The following is a 23,453-nucleotide window of genomic DNA, read 5'->3' on the forward strand; positions in this document are numbered from 1 at the left end:
CAGACTGCTTCAGTATCTGAGGAGTTGTGAACAGTGCTGAACATTGTACAATCATCAGCGAACATCCCCACTTCGGACCTTATGATGGAGGGAAGGTCATTAATGAAACAACTGAAGATGTTTGGGCCTAGGACACTCCCCTGAGGAACTCCTGCAATGATGTCCATGGAACTGAGATGACTGACCTCAACAACCATAACCATCTTCCTTTGTGCCAGGTATGACTCCAACCAGTGGAGAGTCCCCCCGCCCTTGATTCCCATTGACTCCAGTTTTGCTAGGGCTCTTTGATGCCATACTCGGTCACCTCTGGAGTTCAGCTCGTTTGTCCATGTTTGGACCAAGGCTGTAATGAGGTCAGAAGCTAAGTGCCTCTGGTGGAACCCAAACTGAGCAGGTTATTGCTGAGTAAGTGCCGCTTGATAGCACTGTCGCTAACCCCTTTCATCACTTTGCTGACGAGGGTAGACTAGTTTGAGTCACTGAAAGCTAACATTCAGGTACAGCAAGCAATTAAGGCGGCAAATGGTATGTTGGCCTTTATTACAAGAGGATTTGACTATAGGAGTAAAGATGTCTTTCTGCAATTGAGACCGCACCTGGAGTATCATGTGCAGTTTTGGTCTCCTTACCTAAGGAAAGATATGCTTGCCATAGAGGGAGTGCAACGAAGATTCACCAAACTAATTCCTGGGATAGATTGTCCTATAAGGAAAAATTAAATAGACTGGGCCTTATTCTCTGGAGTTTAGAAGAAAGAGAGATAATCTCATTCAAACATACAAGGTTGATGCAGGAAGGATGTTTCCCCTGGCGGGGGAGTCTAGAACCAAGGGACACAGTCTCAGAATAAGGGCAGGCCATTTAGGACTGAGATGAGGAGGAAATTCTTCACTCAGAGGTTGGTAAGTCTTTGGAATTCTCTGCCCGAGGGCTGTGGAGGCTCAGTCGTTGAGTATGTTCAAGACTGAGATTGATAGATTTCTACATATTAAAAACATCAAGGGGATACGGGGATAGTGCAGGGAAATGGTGTTGAAGTAGATCAGCCATGATCTCATTGAATGGGGGAGTGGGCTGAACGGCCGCCTCCTATTTTTTATGTTCTTAAAACAAAACTGAACTCCAACTAATGTAACAAAATCCAAACACGCTAATCCACAGCCCTCAGCAGCAGGAGACTGTGTATTAGCTCATGCTGAAATGTATCGTGCATTACAAATGATTTACAAAATGACATTTTCTTTAGAAACACATGCAAACTGCATAATCTTCATTAGATCAGGTTCTTACTTTATTGCGTATAAACACAATGCAAACTTTACATGCAACATTTTTGAAAATCGGTGTTGGTCAGCGTCTTATAATGGAAATGGTGACAGCATCATTTGCCACCTCACACCATATGATGGGTGGCTGGGCAGGGGTTTTACACCCACATGTAGTCAGTTTTCATTCTTAGTCAAAAGTATTTGGGTGGGGGGGAGGGAACACCAATTGCAGTCAAGATGCTTCTCTCAAGGTCAAAAGTTTCAAGAAAAAACTCTATATAGCTTCGATACATCTGAGAGGATCTCATCGGGCTTCTTCTGCATGTCTATCAGCTGAATGCAGAGGAACTTTAGAGTAAGTTGGTGGCTCACAAACCTTGGTTAAGGAGCCACACAGAGGGCTTTTTTTTTTGTATATAACTCTCAACAAAAAAATCTCTCTAAAGGTACAGGTCTTCTCAGTAAGGCAGTCTTTTCAAAAAAAGCATAGCACGTGGCAGAAAAAAAATGTTTGTTTTGGTCAGCCAGGGTCTGTCACAACCAGAAACCTACGGTCATGTTTAGGCGTCTCCAAGGCAAGCCACTGCGAAATCCCCACAGGGAGTTTTAATTCGTCAGATATGGAATGTGTACTCTCTCACTGTAGAGATACACCCCACTTAAAGTACACAGGGGAACGCCTCAAGTGTGCACAAAAAGAACTGCTTAACCAGTTTAGTTTAACCAGCTAAACTCAGTGCCAAGAATTTCAGTCACAAACTTACCCTCCCTGTTCTAATATTGAACTACTCTGGCTCAACAAAAATGCCCTGGAGCACTGAAGACCAGACTGGTTCATGTATCAGAAAAGCTGCTGCTGATTTATAACTTTTACCAGGGTTTTGCTTGAGGGGGATAGGGGAGGTTGCGACTCCACCTCCCAAAAACCATGAGCTTTGCTTTAATATACAGATTGTATTTATAGGGAACAGTAGTCTAGGGCAACTTGGAATAGCAGGATTTCAGGGGAAGGGCAAGAATCACATACTTCATTTCTATGTGGAAACTATAGTGGAAGTATGTATCCTACCATCTAAATAAATGCGTGTGTTGCTTGGAGTGCGAAGGTAAACAGCAAAGAGCCAAAATAATTTATAGTTTGTGGTTGATGGCACCCCATTGCATAGCTTATTTTTAGAAAAATGAAGGCACAGATCAATTGGCATAAATGAGAACATTTCAGCTCCTGGCTGATGTTGTGTGAATCCTTAGAACAGTTAAATTCAGATATTTTGGAAGAAGTTGCACTCTTAAAACCTTGGTGCATCAAACACATGACTTTCTGCACGAGTAAAACATAAAATGCATTAATTCAGGTTAGAATTTCGATAAGGGGTACGGACTGAAGTGAAGGATAAAGCAAAAAGAAATTTTGAAAAACTCAAACAGAAGATGTAGATTCTTTTAAAAGTTGTCCATTCAAATTTTCTTTTCATCTAAAAGGGAAACCATTAACACTTTCAGCACCGAACTGTTTATTCAAAAGCAGAACTAAAATTTGTTTCAAACTGAACATTTGAAGCAGAGCAGGATATAGAGCTATGGGGAGAGAAAAGGATAATGGGATTAGTTCTGAATTGCTCAAGCAAAGAGCCAACACAGATAATGAACCAAATGGCCACCTTCTGAATAGTATCCTTCCATACATCTATAATCCCCAACCCCTTATTTCTGTGCAGCACTTATTAGAAGTATCCATAAAGTAGCTTTTAATTTAATTTAACGTAATTGGCAAAAAAGACAAGGGGAGATGAGTTTTTTTTTTTTAAACGCAGTGAGTTATGATCTGGAACGCACTACCTGAAAAAGAGTGGCAGAGCAGATTCAGTAATAACTTTCAAAAGGTCTTTGGATAAAATGTTTGAAAGGGAGAAAGTTTACAGGGCTCTAGGGAAAGAGCAGGAAGCAGGACTAATTGAATAGCTCTTTCAAAAATCAGGCATAGGCATGATGGGCCTCCTGAAGAATAGCCTCCTTCTGTGCTGTATAATTCTATAATTAGGAAATCAAGGAGAGTTGAAAGCCGAGGAACCTCAGTACTTGAGGCCAAATTATTCAAAATGCTGGATGAGCCAGGGACTGATTTAGAATTTGTTTTAAAACAATCTAACAAGCAATCGACAAAGTGCTGATTTTCACAAGTCATGTCGCTGAACAATTGGGACTATTTCTGTACAGTGAAAGATTGCAGGCCTGTGATAGCTTTTCCCAGAATCAGGGCATGGATATCATGAGTACCTGAGGAATTAAAAAATAAAGCAGCAAATGTTAGATTTAAATAGAACACAAGACATCTCAGAAACACTTAACAGTCCTGCCCGTCCTTTTCTCAACAGTCAATGAATTTGTCGTCAGTGTACACGTTTCACCTTTTAAGTCAGAGTCTGCTGTAGCGCTATACAGTTTGAAGTTATCAGAAGTAAATGGGGAACATCAGGTGCGTGATATGTGGCCACCAGTGGGTATCACATTGGTCTATGGCACCATTCTCGCAAACACCACTGACCATAACTCTTTCGCCCACTTGCCTTTCATGGTCACTTGAGTTTCAAAATGGCTTATTCTAGTCACCGAGAAACAAGGGATTCTTGGTAATGTTGAAGGCAGAGCAATCAATCCTTATTGTTGGGGGGTCTGATATATGAGGAAAGAGTGCTGTATTTCACAACATTATAACAGTGACTACACTGCAAAATAAAAATATTTTAATTGGCTGTAATGCACTTTGGGATGTCTGGAGGTTGTGAAAGGTGCTCTGTAAGTGCTTCTTTCTTTCCTTTCTCTTCTTGGACCTTTCTGCCCAGAAAGGAGGTGCCCAAGAGATGAAAAGGGATAGAATAGTTCGGGACAGGGAGAAGGTAAGTCTGAAATATTACTTTAAAAATTGCGAGCGATGGGGATGCAGGTTTTTAACTAGTAAAATTTATATTTGGGAGTGATAACAAAAAAGTTGCTTTTCATGTGAAGAGTCATCCATGTGGACTGTAATTCCAGACAGCTTAATGGAAGGGAAAGCTCTGAATTACGCTGCAATGGTGGTGAGGGAGGAAATGAAGGGCCTTTCTGGATGGATTAAAATGGGCTGAATGACCCTCCTCCTCTGTAATTATCATATAACTGCAGCAGTATCAGTAAGTCTAAACCCATGACGTTGGACGCAAGAGGTGAGCGAGGCTGTTGAGTTGCACAGCAATTTGCTATCATAAAATAAAACACAGAATTCATACCTGTAACACATCATACGGCATGCAATCAAATCTGCAACTACAGACTTCTACTATTAGACAGGGCTTCACAAACTCTATGCCCATACCTACAGCATGACCAGACTCTCCAGAGGAAGACTCACTGTGTATGTCCCAATTACACAGGAGATCACTCGTAAGGGGACGGGAGGGAAGGAATAGAAAGGCGAGTGCCTCAGCCAGTGATTTGTAAGCTTTTTCAGCAAGCTGCTCACCATTTCTGTGAGGCACTGTAAGCTACTGTGCACTAAAGTTCAGTGTGAAGACGTGCACTAAAGTTCAGTGTGAAGACAGGCACTAGAACATGAACCCACTCTGCACAGTTTAAATAGGTAGGAGCTGTCTCAAGACTTCTCAGGCCCACACACTGCAATGGGAATGGTGAAAGTTTGGATCTTAACTTCAGACCAACAGAAACAAAAGTTCACTGTGTAGGCCCGAACTAAATAATTCTAATCAAGCTCAACGCCACAAGGCATATTCCCATTTAGGGGGTGAACGGATTGTGGGTGATTTGTTGTCACTCAGACCGCTAAATTTTCACTGCCCCTGGAACTTTCTATTCAAAATTGAAGTATGGGCGGCACAGTGGTTAGCACCACAGCCTCACAGCTCCAGTGACCCGGGTTAAATTCTGGGTACTGCCTGTGCGGAGTTTGCAAGTTCTCCCTGTGCCTGCGTGGGTTTTCGCCGGGTGCTCCAGTTTCCTCCCATAGCCAAAGACTTGCGGGTTGATAGGTAAATTGGCCATTGTAAATTGCCCCTAGTGTAGGTAGGTGGTAGGGAATCTGGGATTACTGCAGGGTTAGTATAAATGGGTGGTTCATGGTCGGCACAGACGCGGTGGGCCGAAGGGCCTGTTTCAGTGCTGTATCTCTAAAATAAAATAAAAATAAAATATAGAAATTCTTCGGATTGGTCATGGGGTGTCACTCTGCACCAAGTTAAGAGTCCTACATAAGGCGAGAAGGACGTCAATGAACCACTTCAACCTGGGAGTGAGCTAGTGGAGCGAGAGTCCGGTTACTATCTAAAGCCTCCTAACTCGAGAAGCATTGCGGGCAAAAGCCCCAATAAATTGGGTGGGAAACAGCATAGGAAGGAGGAGGAACAGGAGGACGCCATTGAATTAGATCATGGCTGATCTGTATCTTAACTCCATTTACCCACATTGGTTCTGTCACCTTTATGTAACAAGAATTTTATTAATCCCAGTTTTGACACTTTCTATTGACCCCTAACCTCAACAGCCTTGTGGGGGAAGAGAGTTCCAAATTTCCACTACCCTTTTGTGTGAAGAATTGTTTCCTTGCATTACCCCTGAAGGCCAGCTCTACTTTTAAAGTTATACCCCTTTGTTCTGCTCTCTCCCACCAGAGGAAATAGTTTATCTTGATCCACCCTACAAATCCTTTAGTCATCTGAAACAACAGGTGGGGAAACTTGAGAAGTTTTACGTACAAACCTGTCTGGATCGTGGTAAAGTTTCTCACCTTCATAAGTGTTTACAGATTCCAGATTCATGACGTGCCGAATTACATGGTATTCATCACAAATCCCATTTCCACCCAGTATGTCACGTGCTTGCCTGGCAATATCCAGAGCCTTCCCACAGGAATTTCGCTTCAGCATCGAGATCATTTCAGGAGCAACCCTATATATATATATATATTAAAAAAAAAGAATCTTTCAGCCAACATCCTACTGGATTGTGTTCTACTCTTGGTTACGTTGAGAGTTAGGAGCTGTAATTAACACGCACTTATCTTCCTCCTTTAAACGACCCAGCTGAATGCAGACATGAAGGCCCAGTGTGATCTCTGTCAACATGTCTGCCAATTTCTTCTGGATGAGCTGGTTTCTAGCGAGGGGGACCCCAAACTGAATCCTGCAATGAAATTTGAAGTCAACATTTCGTAAAGATAGATACTTTAGAGAATAATGGAAGGGAGAAATCTGCCCCAGCTTACGTTCTCCTGAATGAAGTGTGGAAAGCAGAACAACTTACTCCAGGCAAACAAATCCCTTTCTTTACTTGAAAAGATTATTCCCAATTACAGCAAGTCTTCTCAAGGCTACATTCTCGATGCCAAGAAAAATTCTATACTATTGTTAGTCTCTGCAATTCATGTATCAATTGAGATTTAGGGATGCATACCATGGGATTTCTAAGCCTTGGCTTTGCACCCACTTTACCTGGACCTGGGTAAATGGGTTCTTTCCCAAACAGAAGCTCTCTCTGTAGTTGTGTTTGAAAACTGTCTTAAGCAAAGCCATGGGTTTCTGCATGCATCGGACCTGACCAAAACAAAAGCATATTCAGCCAGGAAGATAGGCAGACTGCATGGTCCCTGTTGCCTATCAAGACTGCTCTATATCAGAGCATGAGGATGACTGCAAGAACAGGGCGTGTTAACTCTCCCTACGTCTTCCACAGGAAGTGCCAAGCCTCTGTACAGTGTGGAAGCGAAAAGTTAAATAGTTGAAGGGGTGTTCCAGGCTCCACCAGTGGTTGGTTATACAGAGTAGCAACCAGACGGCAGACTAATGAGTGCTTGCCTTCGGCTTAAAAAGACAAATAGTTGAGACCAGGAAGATCCCAGGTATGATTCCAGCCTGTGCAGTTAGGTGATTTCATCCAGGGCAGTGATACAGGTGCTACAGATGGCCTTTGGGAAGAGAGAATTGGCACTCCCAGTCGCTATTCAGTGCTATGGAGACTGGTTGAGGGCAGGATTGGAATCAGCTGTGAAGACCACTATGGTCAAATAGCCTGCTGACCATCACCATCAAGGCTCACACATACTAGCCATTGGGTGACCAATGCCTATGGAAACTAATCCAGTCAGGACCAAAGATTTGTCCTATTACCAAATCTTGGGCATAGTCTCTGCTTTGCTCGAGTGGCTAAGAGCCCCCAGTGACTTTCCATCTTCTCTTTCCCTCAAGCACTTACAGCAAACGAGTGGTAGAATTTAACAAAAAATTATTTTAATCTGAGCTACTGCAAATGTTAGTAGTCACATCCCCCCATTACCTGTCCAAAGCATACTGCCTAGCTGTTTCAAAACAGAACTCTGCAGCTCCCAGGGCTCCCCAAGCAATTCCATACCGAGCATTGTTCAGACACCCAAAAGGACCCTGGGTCAGAAGAAAGAGTAAAATTACATGAGCATTGCAACATTTACAGAAAACATTTGAGAATCTGGATGTATCTTGGGGTAACTAACAAAAATGGGCTTAGTCTGAGGTGCAGGATGATTGGAATCTGTAATATTGGAATCTATAATGCTGGAATAGAGAGGGAAATTGCAAGTCATCAGCTCACGTTCCACTCTTGAATGATGCTCTGATGGTCATTGTGACATATGAGAAGTAAAAAAAAAAGGCTTGTATTTCTATAGGGCCTGTCATGACCTCAGGACATCCGAGTGCTTTACAGCCAATGAAGGACTTTGTGATGTAATGTAGGAAACACAGCAGGCAATCTGCACACAGCAAGCTCCCACAAACAGCAATGTGATAATGGCCATTTTATTTCAGTGTTGGTGGAGGGAAAAATCCCCTGCTCTTCTTTGAATAGCACCATGGGATCTTGTAGAGCCACCTGAGAGAGCAGACAGGGGCCTTTATTTAATGTCCAATCCAAAAGACGGCACCTCCAACAAGATCATGGTGGGATTGTAGGCTTTTCTTCTGAACTTGTTCTCAAAGCAGAGCCCAATGTTACAAGGGAAAACTCACTCACCTATACTATCTCAGGATACTGTGATCTATAGGGGATTTTAGCCTTGCTGCTAGGTTTTGGGTGAATGGCACCATACTCATCTTATCCCCCTCTCCACAGTTAGCGTCATTTCACCCACTGCTGTTTACCGACTGGGGATTGCGGACGCCCAGACTTTGGGCACCTGCAAGGACAATGTGAGGGGTCTTCTCTTGAACTGGGTGCATTTTGAGTGGGCAGCTGTGACTTTGTGAGCCAGAAGTGAAGCTAGCAAATCTGATGGCAACTCACAGGAAAGTGACTGGGTCTCAGCTGTCATGGGAACCATGCAGATTGATTCCCTCATATCTGACTGCAGCCAGTATTGTAACACAATGTACTGATAATGAGCACATACTGTTCTTTTTGGGTTGTTCTGCTAATTCCAATATGAATGGAGCTAGACTTTGTAGGATGCTCATTGTGTGAATTAAACTAGTTTTAAGAGAAAACTACAGAAAAACGTGTACTATGCCCAAGCGATCGCTCCTTGTCACGCTATTTCTTCTTGCTCTACAAGACTGTTCCTTTTTAAAGGCCATTGGCAATCGTAGCGGTCTCAGTACCTTTATGGTTTTAGGTGGCTCTGCCGTGGTACGAACTTACCGAGAGACCCACCGCACTGGGCAGCAGGTTTTCTGCCGGCACCTCCACATCCTCCATCAGAATCATCCCTGTCATAGAGGCTCGCAACGAAAACTTCCCTTCGATCTTTGGCATGGCCAGGCCCTTCATTCCCTTCTCCAGAATAAAACCCCGCACCTTCCCATCGTCACACTTAGCCCAGACCACACAGATGTCGGCTATTGGTGAATTTGTAATCCTAGTAATGGAATTAGATTCACATTGTTCAAAAAAAAACTTTATATAGTGAGGTTTCAAGGTGATCTCTCTCCTCTCCCGGATGCCTCACTGGGCTATGAGTCGCAAACATATACATCGCAAAGATCAAACTTGAATTGCCAGTCTGTGCCACTAATGGTTCTCAGCCAGGGAAGCGTTTGGGACTACTATAATTGGCCCCAATGCTCACAAGCAAGGAGGGGCGGAGGCGAAAGCCTAGGTTCCTGGTCTTGATCACTATTGTGACTGGATGTACATGTGAGTGTACGGATCAGACTCGCACTCAACAATACATCAAGACCTTACATTTCTAGGGTATCTTTCAGGACCTCAATGTCCCAAAGCACTTCACAGTTAATGAACTACTTTTGAAGTGCGCTGTTGTAATGTAGGAAATACAGCAGTCAAACTGAGCACAGCCAGCTCCCGAAAGTAGCAATGTGAAAAATAATCAGGTAATTTGTATTTTAGTGATGTTGGTTGAGGGATAAATATTGACCAGGACATTGGGGGGGGAGAACAGCTCCTCTTCTCAGAATAGTGCAATGGAATGTTTATCGTTCAGCTGATGGGGCGTCAGTTTAAGGTCTCATCTGAAAGACGACATCTCCGTCTGAACTCCCTCAATACTGCACTGGAGTGGCAATCTAGATCATTAACCCACTGAGCCATTGACAGAGCTAGTCACCTAGAAAGCAGCATTCCTCCAAAACTGCAAGTGAAATCACACCTCAGGAGCATCCAGTCTGGTAAACAAACTTGAAAATAAATTCCTTCACACAAAATAGTTATGAAAAGAGCATTACACTACTCCCCAGAGCTGGCGTACACAGCTTCCAAGTTACTGAATTTCAGTCAGGTTCACATAACTTTTGAGTATGGACAAACAGGATTATGGTACAATTTCCCACGAGCAATGCTTTGACCCAATTATGAGAATTCTTTTCTCCTTTCCTTGCCTGTTCTGAAGGCGCCATCAACCAGTATTCCCAAGTGACCATTAATCAGTGATGTACTTAAACTGCAAGCGTTGGCTGGCTAGTCCAAGGAGAAGACATCCTAACCAGTCTAGTTATATCCTCACTCAATATGCTTGCAAGCACATAATTTCTAGCAGTGGTTACTGATTACCGATCAGAAGAGAGGGAACCTTAGTTCACTTTCCATTCCCGAACACAGCGGCTCAGTGGTTAGCACCGCAGCCTCACAGCTCCAGGGACCCGGGTTCGATTCTGGGTACTGCCTGTGCGGAGTTTGCAAGTTCTCCCTGTGTCTGCGTGGGTTTCCTCCGGGTGCTCCGGTTTCCTCCCACATGCCAAAGACTTGCAGGTTGATAGGTTAATTGGCCATTATAAATTGCCCCTAGTATAGGTAGGTGGTAGGGAAATATATAGGGACAGGTGGGGATGTGATAGGAATATGGGATTAGTGTAGGATTAGTATAAATGGGTGGTTGATGGTCGGCACAGACTCAGTGGGCCGAAGGGCCTGTTTCAGTGCTGTATCTCTAAACTCTAAATTAAACTAAACTAAACTCAGCCCAAGCCCAGCATTGAGCCTGGAACCTTTCTGATCTGTACGACTAAACTAAAAGTGTCAGAGCAGAGGGAAGGAGCCTACTCCTCTTGTAACTTATAGGAGAAAATACCTTTTTCAAAAATGATTGTGTGATATGCAATAAATGAGCAGGATTGACAAATTATAATTTAAATATAAATAACAACTTTCTCTTTTAGACCCACGTTAACTCCAGTGTTTCAGAATGTTACTACTCTGTTTAGGTTGGTTGGATGATGTTAAAATTGGCCCTACTAGAGATTTGATTTTGCTACAATTGGACAATAAGAATTTAAATTTAACCTGTTCAAATGCATGAGAAATCATTCAGCACAGAAGGAGGCCATTTGGCCTACGGTGCTTATGTCAGCTCTTTGATAGAACTTTCCAATTCACCCAACTTCCTTACAGCCCTGTAATTCTTCTCCACTTGAAGTATTTATACAATTCCCTTTTGAAAGTTTCCAATTCATCTGCTTCTACCATCTTCTCAGACAGATAACAGCTCACTGCATCTCTGCTACTTTTGCCAAACAACTTAAATTTGTGTTACCAACCTTTCTGGCAGTGGAAACAATTTAACCTTATCTACTGTATCAAAAGCCTTCATGATTTTGAACATCTTTATCACATTTCCTCTTAGCCTTCTCTGTTTTAAGGAGAACAATCCCAGCTTCTCCAGTCTGCCCACCTAACTGAAGTTCCTCATCCCTGGTACCGTTCCAATAAATCTCTTCTGCACCCTCTCTAATGCCTTGATATCCTTCCTAAAGTGTGGTGCCTGAATTGAACACAGTACTCGAGCTGAGGCCTAAACAGTGTTTTATAAAGGTTTAGCACAACTTCCTGGCTGGATAGTTTCCTGAAGGATTCCCTTGTGTACGTACCAGGTCTTTGATCCGTTTAGTGTATAGGTGTTACTGCTTGGGTTAAATCTCGCCTTGGTTTCCATGTTTGAAGGGTCACTTCCATGGTTCGGTTCTGTTAGACCAAAGCAGCCCAACAACTCCCCTTTGGCTGCGAAGACACAAGGGCAGAAACACAAGACCTTGCGGCAAGTTATGGCAAAGCTGCTAGATACACAGGATAGACTTGGCACTGACCTAGTTTTGGAAGGTACTTGAGCTTCTGTGCTTCCGTACCATAGGCAGCAATAGGATGCATTACCAGCGAGGACTGGACACTCATTACTGACCGGTAGCTGCTGTCCACTCGCTCCACTTCCCGTGCAATCAGTCCATAGGATACAGATGTGGTGCCAGCGCACCCATAGCCTGGAAGCAAGAATCTGTACTATTAGACATCCAAATCCTTCACTGAAACGAGCAAAATTGTAGCAAGTCAAACTGCTCAAACAAATAGAAATCACATAACCAAGAACATCACATTAATGAACAGCAGTCAATCTGACGGTAAGGTGGGTTAATGTATCATTCAGTGCTGAGCCAATACAGACCAAGAAGATTCAGTCTATGTCATTAGCTGATCTCTGCTGTATGGCAACTGAAGTGCTATACCTGGCTGCAATGCTGAAGGTGATAGGGCACGGAGAGAAGCCAGAGTTCTCACTCCCAATCATAAGCCAGTAACCCTCATTGAAAGCGTGTGTGCACATGTTCGATGAGGAGAGGATTGGGCTTGGCTGTGACACCTTCCACAATCAAAGACCTTGAAGCTCGCAAGTGAATTCTGGGTCCATGTGAGCCCTGGCTTCTGTAGAACTGTTGGGGAGCTCTACAGTGTTTGATTTACCAGTTGTGGTTAATGACTGCACATCAGGCCCTCAACATGACCACTGACTGCAGCAATGGGCATCCGGAGAAAAGTTCTCCACTGATTTGAATCATACCTAGCACAGAGGAAGACAATTGTGGTTGTTGGAGGACAAATCATCTCAGACGCAGGAATTCCTCAGACTAGTGTCCTGGGCGCAACCATCTTCAGCTGATTCTTCAATGACATTCCCTCCATCACACTCAGAAGTGGGGATGTTCGCTGATGATCGCATAATGTTCAGTACCAGTCGTGATTCCTCAGATACTGAAGTAGTCCGTGCCTAAATGCAGCAAGACCTGGACAACATTCATGCTTGGGCTGATGTGTGGCGAGTAATATTCACACCACACAAGTGCCAGGTAATGACCATCTCCAACAAGAGAGAATCTAACCAGCTCCATCAACATCCTGGGGGTTACCATTGACCAGAAACTGAACTGGACTGGCCATATAAATATTGTGGCTACAAAAACAGGTCAAAGGCTGGGAATTCTGTGGTGAGTAACTCACCTCCTGACTCCTCAAAGCCTGTCCACCATCTACAAGGCACAAGTCAGGAGTGTGACGGAATACTTGCCTGGATGAGTGCAGCTCCAACAACATTCAAGAAGCTCGACACCATCCAGGACAAAGCAGCCCGATTGATCAGTACCCCATCCACCACCTTAAATATTCACTCCCTCCACCACCGGTGCACGGTGGCAACAGTGTGTACCATCTACAAGAATGCACTGCAGCAATTCCTTCGACAGCACCTTCCAAACCCATGGCCTCTTCCACCTAGAAGGATGAGGGCAGTAGTAAAGACTGGCTACCCGGCCTGAACCCGACGACATGTGTTGAGTTCGGGTCGGGTTGCAATTCCGGGTCCGGCATTCAGGCTCGGGTTGGGCCGGGTCGGACATACTCTATCACAACCTCTGGTAATTGGCTCCAATGTTAATTTAATTTTTGGACTAGAAAGGTGGTTTAGTTACAGTTACTTTAAGCTTATGCAGATCAGCAACAAAGTGAAAAATGGAAGGTAGGTTTATTGATGGTCAGGTCGGGTTGGGCGTGGGAAAATATGGAAGGACTCGGGCCGGGTCGGGGTTGGAAGAGTTGCTTCGGGCTCGGAAGTGTTTCTGTCGGGCTCGGGTCGGGTTTCATTGGCAGACCCGAGCTGGCCTTTAGGCAGCAGGCACATGGGAACGCCACTACCTGCAAGTTCCCCTCCAAGCCACACACCATCCTGACTTGGAACTATATCGCCATTCCTTCACAGGGTCGAAAACCTGGAATGCCTTTCCTAACAGCACTGTGGGTGTACCTACACAATATGGACTGCAGCAGTTCAAGAAGGCAATTAGAATGAGCAAATGCTGGCCTAGCCAACGACACCCACGTCCCATGGAAGAATTTTTTAAAAAGCCTGCTGACTTTTTACAAATTTCAAGCTCTGATTTGTTAAAACTTTTTTTTTTAATTTATTCATTTGTGGGATGTGTGGACGTTGCTTGAAAGGCTGGCATTTATTGTCCAGCTTGAGAATCTGGTGGTGAGTTGCCTTAATGACTTGCTAGGCCATTTCACAGCGCTGTTAAAAGAGTTAACCACAGTGCTGTGGATCTGGAGTCACACATGGGCCAGTCCAGGTAAGGACGACAGATTTCCTTCCATAGGAGACATTAGTGAACCAGTTAGGTTTTTATGACAATCTGATAGTTTCATGGTCACCATTGTGATGCTACCTTTTAATTCCAGATTAAATTAATTAATAAATATAAATTCACAAACTGCCACAGTGAGATTTGAACTCATGTCTCCAGACTATTAGTCTAGGGTTCTGGATTATAAATCCAGTTACATAACCGCTATGCATTAGTTCCTGTTACAAATATTCTGTGTTGCCCAACTCTTTAACAGGAAGAGAGGAACAAAGAGCACAACGCAATAAGGGAAAAGCCACATTAATATAACTCCTTTAGCAGTTCATAATCTTTAGATCTCTTTAACCATAGAGCAGAGAAGTATGTCTGAGGATTGCCTTACCTTTAATTGTTGATCCCAATACACCCAACTCTCCCATCTCTAGTAGAATTTCACGATGAAACACTAGGAGAAATTAAAGCTTTATGTAGAAATTAGATCAGAAAATAAGAAAAACTCATTTGAATACGAACTGAATGTAAATAAATAGGATAGTTCACCAAGTGAAACTTCTCCCAATAGTCTCCCACTCAAACTATTGAGTCAGGGCATGACCTTTAGATCACCTAATTCAATCCCAGTCTCTGCTAAATTAGCTGATCTCAGTGGGACACCACTGAGTGCTACAACTGACCTCAACTTCCCTAATGTGGGCTGTAGTAACAGGGCTAATAATTGCCCTTTCCAAACCACCAGGCTCGCAAATTTCAAACTGCAAGAAAGAAATATAAACAGATATCCCACCAACTCCCATTCACCCATCGCCCCTGTGCCCGCTGAACCTACATTGGTTCCCAGTCCAGCAAAGTTTAGATTTTAAACACTTCATCCCAGTGTTCAAATCCTTTCACGGACTCGCACCTCACTATCTCTGTAACCTCCCTACAAACACTGAGATCTCTGTGTTCCTCCAAAGTAGGTGTAATGCACCCCCATTTCCTGTGCTCTACCAATGGAAGTCATGCCTTCAGCTGCCTAAGCCCCAAGCTCTGGAATTCCTTCCCTAAACCTGATCAACTCTCAATCTCCCTCTCCTCCTTTAGCCTGCTACTTAAAACCTATCCCTTTGGCCCAACATTTGGTCATTTGTCCTAAAATTTCTTTCTTTGGCTTGATCTCAGTTTTTGTCTGATTATTCCAACGCGTTCCTGGCTCGTCTCCCACATTCTACTCTCCCGTAAACTTGAAGTTATCCAAAACGCTGCTGCCTGTGTCTTAACTCACACCAAGTTCTGTTCACCCATCACCCCTGTGCTCGCTGACTTACATTGGCTCTCAGTCAATCAACATGATGATTTTAAAATTCTCATCCTGGTTTTCAAATCCCTCCATGGCCTCGCCCCTCCCTATCTCTAATCTCCTCCAGCCCCACAATCTTCCTAGATATTTGTGTTCCCCTAATTCTGGCCTCTTGTGCATCCCTGACTTTAATCATTCCGCCATCAGTGGCCATGTCTTCAGTTGCCAGGGCCCCAAGTTCTGGAATTCCCTCCCTACACCTCTCTGCCTCTCCACCGCTTTCCTCCTTTAAGACACTCCTTAAAACCTAGCTCTCTGACCAAGCTTTCGGTCATCTGACCCAATATCTCTTTCTGTGGCTCAGTGTTATACTTTGTTTTATAATGCTCCTGTAAAGCACCTTGGGATGTTTTATTATGTTAAAGGCACTATATAAATATAAGTTGTTGTTGATCATGCTCCTGTAAAGCACCTTGAGATGTTCTACTACATTAAAAGATTTTATTGTTGTTGATATAGAACTGGGTTGCTGGGGCTTTGACAGTAGAATTATTAGACGTTGAAGGTCTGCATCTGGAATACTTTGGGTGCACTGACACAAAAGGAATAATTTTATGTAAATAAATCAGTAGCCTGCAGGTCAAATTCCGTACCTTCATTTCGGTTTGCCATGAGGATCCGCGGCATCAGCTTTGATTGGCAATATGTGCGGAAAGTGTCTCTGATTAGGATTTCTTCCTCAGTCAGCTGGCTCTCCAGGTTCAGGGGATCACGCCAGTCAAAATGGACCTTAGCCGCTGTGGAAAAAGAGTCAGTTTACAAAACGGACCCAAATAAACCTTGTGACTGGGATTGACAATAACACAGGGGTTAATGCCCTATCTGCATGCTATTTGTAAAACCCTGATTAACCTCGATTATCTGCACCATGCTAATAGTCCTTAACCCATTTAAGCAGCTGCTAAAATAAAGCTAAACGGAAACACAACATTGCTAAAAAGATCGCAGAAAAAAATTGAACTCCAAAAGTCCACAAAAGAATCTCTCAGCTGCGCAATGAAATTTAAATAGCACAACTTACGTTTTGATGTTTTCTGCTCTTCGAATTTTTCATCTTTCTCTGTAAAGAGGGGGAAAAGGGCGATTTGAATAGTGCCTGTCCCTGTACAGTTCGAAATACTTAACCTTTATAGCAAAATTATATTGATGCAGCTTCCTAGCAAAAAAAGAACTCCACTTTTGAGCAACAGATGTGTAAATGCTGTTAGAACTTTTCTTTTTGATTACCTTGGTGAAGTTAGAAATTTTGCAGAACTTCCCTGGTGATTCAAGTGAGATAGAATCCAAGAAAGGGCAGGCTTTTAAAAATTTGTTCATGGAATGCGGGCATCGCTGGCAAGGCCAGCATTTACTGCCCATCCCTAATTGCCCTTGAGAAGGTGCTGATGAGCTGCAGGCCTTGTGGTGTAGGTATACCCACAGTGCCAAAACTTCACCCAGTGAGGTCCAAGGAAACAGATCAGTCTAACTGCTAGTACTCATGACATGCTTAATGGAAGACCCTAATCTCCTTCGCCTGCCAGTTACAATTACAAAAACAAGCTTTGCTTGCATATGACAATGAAATAGATTAAATATTGGTATCCTACACATTGAAAGAAAACCCATAAAGAGGTCCATAAAGCTTGCTCCAAAGAAATCATGTACAATTTACATTTGTGGAGAGCCCCAGTCACTTAGTTATCTGAGGAAGCTGAATAAGCTTTGGGACAGCGCAGTGGTTAGCACCGCAGCCTCACAGCTCCAGCGACCCGGGTTCAACTCTGGGTACTGCCTATGCGGAGTTTGCAAGTTCTCCCTGTGACTATGTGGGTTTTCGCCGGGTGCTCCGGTTTCCTCCCACAGCCAAAGACTTACAGGTCGATAGGTAAATTGGCCATTATAAATTGCCCCTCGTATAGGTAGGTGGTAGGGGAATTGTGGGGATGTGGTAGGAATGTAGGGTTAATGTAGAATTAGTATAAATGGGTGGTTGTTGGTCGGCACAGACTCGGTGGGCCGAAGGGCCTGTTTCAGTGCTGTATCTCTAAATTAAAATTAAGTTAAAGCAGAGCTGAAACTTATAAGGACAGAAAAGCCTTAAATCTTCCTGGTCTTGAAGCAATCAGGTAAAAAATTCAAAAGATAGCCATTTAATACTGACTAGTTACAATTTACAGCTGACAATCCCATTATCCTCAGTACTAGAAGCACCATGTTCTTTTGGTTACTTGTTTATATTTACATCTACAGCTTATGCTGTTAACAGTCTCACCTTCCTTGATGCAGAGTCGTTGCTGCACCTTTAGAGTTGCAATGATGGGCCTCAACCTCAGCACAGCACCAGCACAACATCTCTCTCTCTGACATCAGATGTCCTACGTCTCTCAGAGGGAGTTTGCAAACTCCTGTGAACAGTTTTATGCTGTGTTTACTGTGGATTTAGAAAAGGCCCCAAATATATTTCTTTTGGGAACTTTGGGAAGGGGAGAATGAAAGTGGATAAAATTGAATTTTGCCAAGTTTTTCAGCATCTTACGAATTTAGCTCTTTTTACTCTAGTAATTAGAACCCTAGGATCTGGGTAAAAGTAGTCCTGTAATGGTAATAAAGTACGTTCCTTCATCTCCATATTATTTAAGGGTATAAAGTATTATTAGCAATTCAGGAGATTTCAAGACAGTCATCAAATCCGATGAGTGCACCAGAAAGGGAATTTATGGGGCTCTCTGGGAACTTACTGGTGCTGCCCCTGGTGAACTGGTAAGCTTCAAATCAAAATATTAGAGTACAGATCACAGCTCAACCATGATCGAACTGAATGGCAGATCAAGTTTGAAGGCTGAATGACCGATTGCTATCAGGGTGGTGCAACTATAAAGGCATTATGTCCAACAAGAACAATCCTACTGGCCAAGATGAACATTTAATAAACGTTTAAGCAGTTGGATTACTCACTTACAAAATAGATTTTGCTATAGACCAACCACACGACTGAGTAGCAAAAAGGACGAATCAAAACATAATTGGTGATTCTTTGTTGCTACTGCCCCTCCCAGTGAAGACACAGCAATCTCACAGTTACTCCCATTCACTGTGTCACGAAAACGTGCTGCGGCGAATGATTAATCCACTGGCTGGAAACCTGAATTGAATATTTTTTAAATCAGATAAAAGGTGACTCGATGCTGGCAGCTAAAGATGGCCACCTCAGTACCGCACGTAATTAGGAAAGCTAATAGAATGTTACTGTTTATTGCGAGGGGAATTGAATACAAAAGTAGGAAGGTTATGCTTCAGCTATCCAGGGCATTGGTGAGACTACATCTGGTGTTTCTTTTGGGCCTCCTTATCTCGAGAGACAATGGATACGCGCCTGGAGGTGGTCAGTGGTTTGTGAAGCAGCGCCTGGAGTGGCTATAAAGGCCAATTCTGGAGTGACAGGCTCTTCCACAGGTGCTGCAGAGAAATTTGTTTGTTGGGGCTGTTGCACAGTTGGCTCTCCCCTTGCGCCTCTGTCTTTTTTCCTGCCAACTACTAAGTCTCTTCGACTCGCCACAATTTAGCCCTGTCTTTATGGCTGCCCGCCAGCTCTGGCGAATGCTGGCAACTGACTCCCACGACTTGTGATCAATGTCACACGATTTCATGTCGCGTTTGCAGACGTCTTTATAACGGAGACATGGACGGCCGGTGGGTCTGATACCAGTGGCGAGCTCGCTGTACAATGTGTCTTTGGGGATCCTGCCATCTTCCATGCGGCTCACATGGCCAAGCCATCTCAAGCGCCGCTGACTCAGTAGTGTTTACTGGTACACCTGGTACACAGTACATCTGGTGTACTGTGTACAATATTGGTCTCCTTATTTAAAGAAGGATGTAAAGGCGTTGGAGGCAGTACAGAGAAGGTTTACTAGACTAATACCTGGCATGGGTGGGCTGTCTTACGAGGAAAGATTGGACAGGCTAGGCTTGAATCCACTGAAATTTAGAAGAGTAAGAGGCGACATGATTGAAACACACAAGATCCTGAGAATAATAAAAGCAAAATACTGCAGATGCTGGAAATCTGAAATAAAAACAAAAAATGCTGGAAATACTCAGCAGGTCTGGTAGCATCTGTGGAGCGAGAAGCAGAGTTAACGTTTCAGGTCAGTGACCCTTCATCAGAACTTGGAGTTCTGATGAAGAGTCAAGATCCTGAGGGGTCTTGACAGGGTGGATGTGGAAAGGATGTTTCCCCTTGTGGGAGAATTTAGAATTAGGGGTCACTGTTTAAAAATAAGGGATCGCCCATTTAAGACAGAGATGAGGAGAAATTTTTTTCTCTCGGAGGGTTGTGTGTCTTTGGAATTCTTTTCCTCAAAAGGCGGTGGAAGCAGAGTCTTTGAATATTTTTAAGGCAGGGGCAGATAGATTCTTGATAAGCAAGGGGGTGGAAGATTAACGGGGGTAGGTGGAAATATGGAGTAATCAGTTCAGCCGTGAACTTATTGAATGGCGGAGCAGGCTCGAGGGGTCGAGTGGCCTACTCCTGCTCCTAATTCGTATGTTCATATGTCTGCACAGACCCATCAGGAACAGTGACCTGGGGAATCTGAGTGAACCACCGATGCTGCTCCCATTAGCAAGGCATCAACGCCATTACCTGAATATTCAACCGATATAGACGAACAACCCAAACCTAATCACTTGAACAATCAGACCCTAGCTGTCAGAAGGGAATTCCTAGACATGGACTGATTAAGTTGCAAGAAGGTATACACACTATTAACCAACATGCTTGAATCACTAGGTGACAGTCATGTGATAGGCCCACTTTCCATGTGCTTAAGCTGGTGTTTTCTCTGCAGTCGAGAAACAAGCTCCAAGACGCTAAAAGGAGACGACCCGAGTGGGGTACCTCCTTCCTTTCTTTCTCTCTGTCTCTCTCTCTCTCTCCCCAATCCACTTTGCAAGCTTTGAACCCTGCCTGCTGACCGTGACCACCCAAGCATACCCCTGCTGCAGACAGAGACTCCTTGAAGGAAATCAGCCGCACTACTGTCTCCAGGAGAACCACCTTATCTTAAAATCCCCAAAGGAAAGTTGCATGAATACCGAATTCAGCCTGAAGCCAGCCAGTCACCAACCTCCACAAACTGTATACCCCTTTTATTTCTCTGGACTCTAATTCAACCAATCTATCCTTCACCACTCTGTAACCTACTTGTGCGTGTGTGTGTGAAAGTTGGAGTGTATTTGTTTAAATCCATATTTTACTTAGATTGGTTTAAGTACAATAAAACTAACCTCTTTGTTCAAACTCAAGAAAACCTGTCCAATTGGTTCTTTTTATGATCACAGTGCATAAACAGTTAAACATTCACTGAATTAGCGAGTATATCCACTTCAAAAAGAAATAAGCCTGTGGTGGTCAAACAAGGAGAGGGGAAAGAGGGAAGCCCTTTGACTCATCCTCACTTGATCATAACAATTGGCTGATTTACACATGCATTGTCTATTTAATCATCACTTTGAGACTGTCTGGAATTAGGTATTGGTTTTCTTCTCTGGGACTTGGTTCAAAGCCACTCGAGACTAATGGAATGGACGTCTCCTTGGTCTGTTAGCCCCATGTAAAATAAATTTGGGCAGCTGAATCTAGTTCCTGGCGGATAAAAAGCCAATGGAAAAAAAACTGGATGTCTTGAGTCAGAGAGGTGCCAGCATGGCTAGTGTGGGACATGGAAAAATATCACTCAAATGCTATAGAATCAGAGAGTGTTACAACACAGGGACAGCTCATTCGGCCCATCAGATTTGTGCTAGTATCTGTTTTCTTGTGAGCCACCTAATCTAATCCTGTTTATTCTGAATAACCCTGTAATATTCCCCTGCTTCAAGCTACTCTCCTTAGGACAGCATTTACAGTGCTGTTTTGACAATGGCTTATGGCCAAGAATTCCTCATTCTAATCACTGTGTGATGAAATCTTTTCTGACTTCTCCTTTCATTATTTACTATCTTAAATGTGTGCTCACTAATTGCTGTCGCACCTCTTGCAGTGAAAACAATCTCTATTTACCATATCATAAACTTAAAGACCTCTATCAGGGGGTCTCTCCATGACTTTTCTCAACTCGGGATTTTTTTTTTAAAAAAGCTCAATTCTTAAGTCTCTCTTCATAACTATAATCCCTTATCCCTGGTAACATCCAGGTGAATCTACGTTGCACCTCTTTTTATTGTTTTTATATCATCCTAATAATAGGGTTTACAAAATTGTACAAAAGCTGTATACTGTACTCCATTTATGAACTGTATTCTGGCACTGGTTCAACGTGACCTCCTTGCCTTTGTATTCTATGCTCTACATACAAAGCTAAAGATTCTGCTTCCCCTTCTTAAAAATGACCTATCTGCTTATGCTGTTACTTTTAATAACTTGCATACCTGTACACCAAGTTAGAGGGCTTGAATGGGTAGGTGTTGAGAGGCTATTTTCCCTGTCGGGAGAGTCCAGAACTGGGGGGCATGGTCTCAGGATCAGGGGTTGGCCATTTATGGTTGAGATAAGTAGAAATTTCTTTTCTCAGACGGTTATGAATCTTCAAAATTCTCTACCCAAGAGGGCTTTTGGCGCTCAGTCGTTGAGTATATTCAAGACTGATAAGCTCGACTTTTGGATTCTAAGGGAGTCAAGGAATATGGGGATAGGTTGGAAGAGTGAAGTTGAGGTAGAGGATCAGCCATGATTTTACTGACTGGCAAGGGCAGGTTCGAGCAGCCACATGTCTTGTTCCTATTTCCCATGTTCCTGCATTTAATAGTATACTATTTAAAGGCATATTTCCCTATTCTGAGTTTCAAATTAAATTATTTGATTTTGTTCTGTCTCGAGCTGTATCGGCCACTCAACTGCCTGTCCTGCTCACCTGTTGGTGACCATCTGCTATTTGTTTTGCAATCCTCATCATAATTTTAGATCAATCCCAGCACAGTCTCCTGTAGAAGACCACTCACCACATCTTTCCAGTTCAAGAAATCCACTTTTACCCTTAGCCCAAAGCAATTAATTTTTTTCTTACAAAATAGACAGTGGTACTTAACACCAAAGGATTACCAAAGAACACCACGAGCTACATACTAACCCACCTCCAAACACTCCAACTGGAATTGTCTGATGGAATGATTTTTCCTCTCATTCCAATTTCCCATTCGGAATGTCAGGACAGGAAAGCCCATTTAACCCACTCAAGCTTGACCTCCTAGAGTTCCACCTCTCCCGGAGAAACATTCGGAGTCTTCAATAATGAAACAAGTGGCACGAGTGTTACCCGATTGACAAAATAAAAGAGTAATTGAGGGTCCAAATGATCTGTAACAAAAATATTGGCCCCCCTTTTTCTCTTCCAACGTGAACATGTAAGAACGTTCTATTCAAAACCGAACACACAATGCGTGTCTTTCAATGGTGCAATATCTGAGAATGTAATTATAAAGAGAAATATTGTCCCATTTTCAACGAGGCTTTTCGGAGTTATAAAACCCAGAAATACCGCCCCTCTTTCGCCCCCAAAAAGTTACATAACCGGGTCTAAGAATAAACGACAGCACTATAAATAGGTGTTGGTGACATTACCTCTGAATGCTTCCGCCGTCCCCAGTGTCCTGAAGGAACTGACGGCTGTCGAGCGCCTAGCGCTGCTCAGGAGATTCACAGCCGCTTTCATCAGGGACATGGCAGATCGACCAGGTCAAGTGTGCTCCACCAGGATTCCCTCCGGTGTCAAGATATTCCCTACCGATTCCTGACTTACTCGCCAGCACCTGAAACTGAACAAAGCCGCACAGTCTTTATGAGCAAGATCCTTTCCACAGGTAAAGGAATCACCAGGCGATTATGAAACCAACCTGAAACTGATACACAAAACTCGCGACAATGTATTCCACCGAGACGGACGTCACAATGGGTTGACTGGCAACCACTGTAACCAATCGCTGTCC

General features: G+C 43.4%; 1 protein-coding gene across 1 annotated transcript; it reads right to left on the reverse strand.

Moving 5' to 3' along the window:
* Positions 1–1,270: 1,270 nt before the first annotated feature.
* gcdhb (glutaryl-CoA dehydrogenase b) lies at positions 1,271–23,453 on the reverse strand. The gene is made up of 12 exons (XM_068021154.1): positions 23,361–23,453; positions 23,089–23,282; positions 16,507–16,545; positions 16,079–16,222; positions 14,529–14,591; positions 11,825–11,995; positions 11,609–11,738; positions 8,928–9,144; positions 7,593–7,696; positions 6,318–6,443; positions 6,049–6,209; positions 1,271–3,548 (listed from the first exon to the last, which is right to left on the reverse strand). The coding sequence occupies exons 2-12, from the start codon at positions 23,186–23,188 to the stop codon at positions 3,475–3,477; spliced, it is 1,329 nt and encodes a 442-aa protein (XP_067877255.1). The 5' UTR covers positions 23,189–23,282; positions 23,361–23,453; the 3' UTR covers positions 1,271–3,474.

This window comes from Heterodontus francisci, chromosome 43 (assembly GCF_036365525.1).
Source record: "Heterodontus francisci isolate sHetFra1 chromosome 43, sHetFra1.hap1, whole genome shotgun sequence".
Lineage (NCBI taxonomy): Eukaryota > Metazoa > Chordata > Chondrichthyes > Heterodontiformes > Heterodontidae > Heterodontus > Heterodontus francisci.

Coding starts and splice junctions, on each gene's coding strand:
- gcdhb (XM_068021154.1), bottom strand. CDS start 23,188: ATGTCCCTGATGAAAGCGGCTGTGAATCTCCTGAGCAGCGCTAGGCGC. Junction 9,145..11,608: donor CTAAACGGATCAAAGACCTG/GTACGTACACAA, acceptor TTCCATTACTAG/GATTACAAATTCACCAATAG. Junction 3,549..6,048: donor ATCTGTAAACACTTATGAAG/GTGAGAAACTTT, acceptor TTAATTCCTCAG/GTACTCATGATATCCATGCC.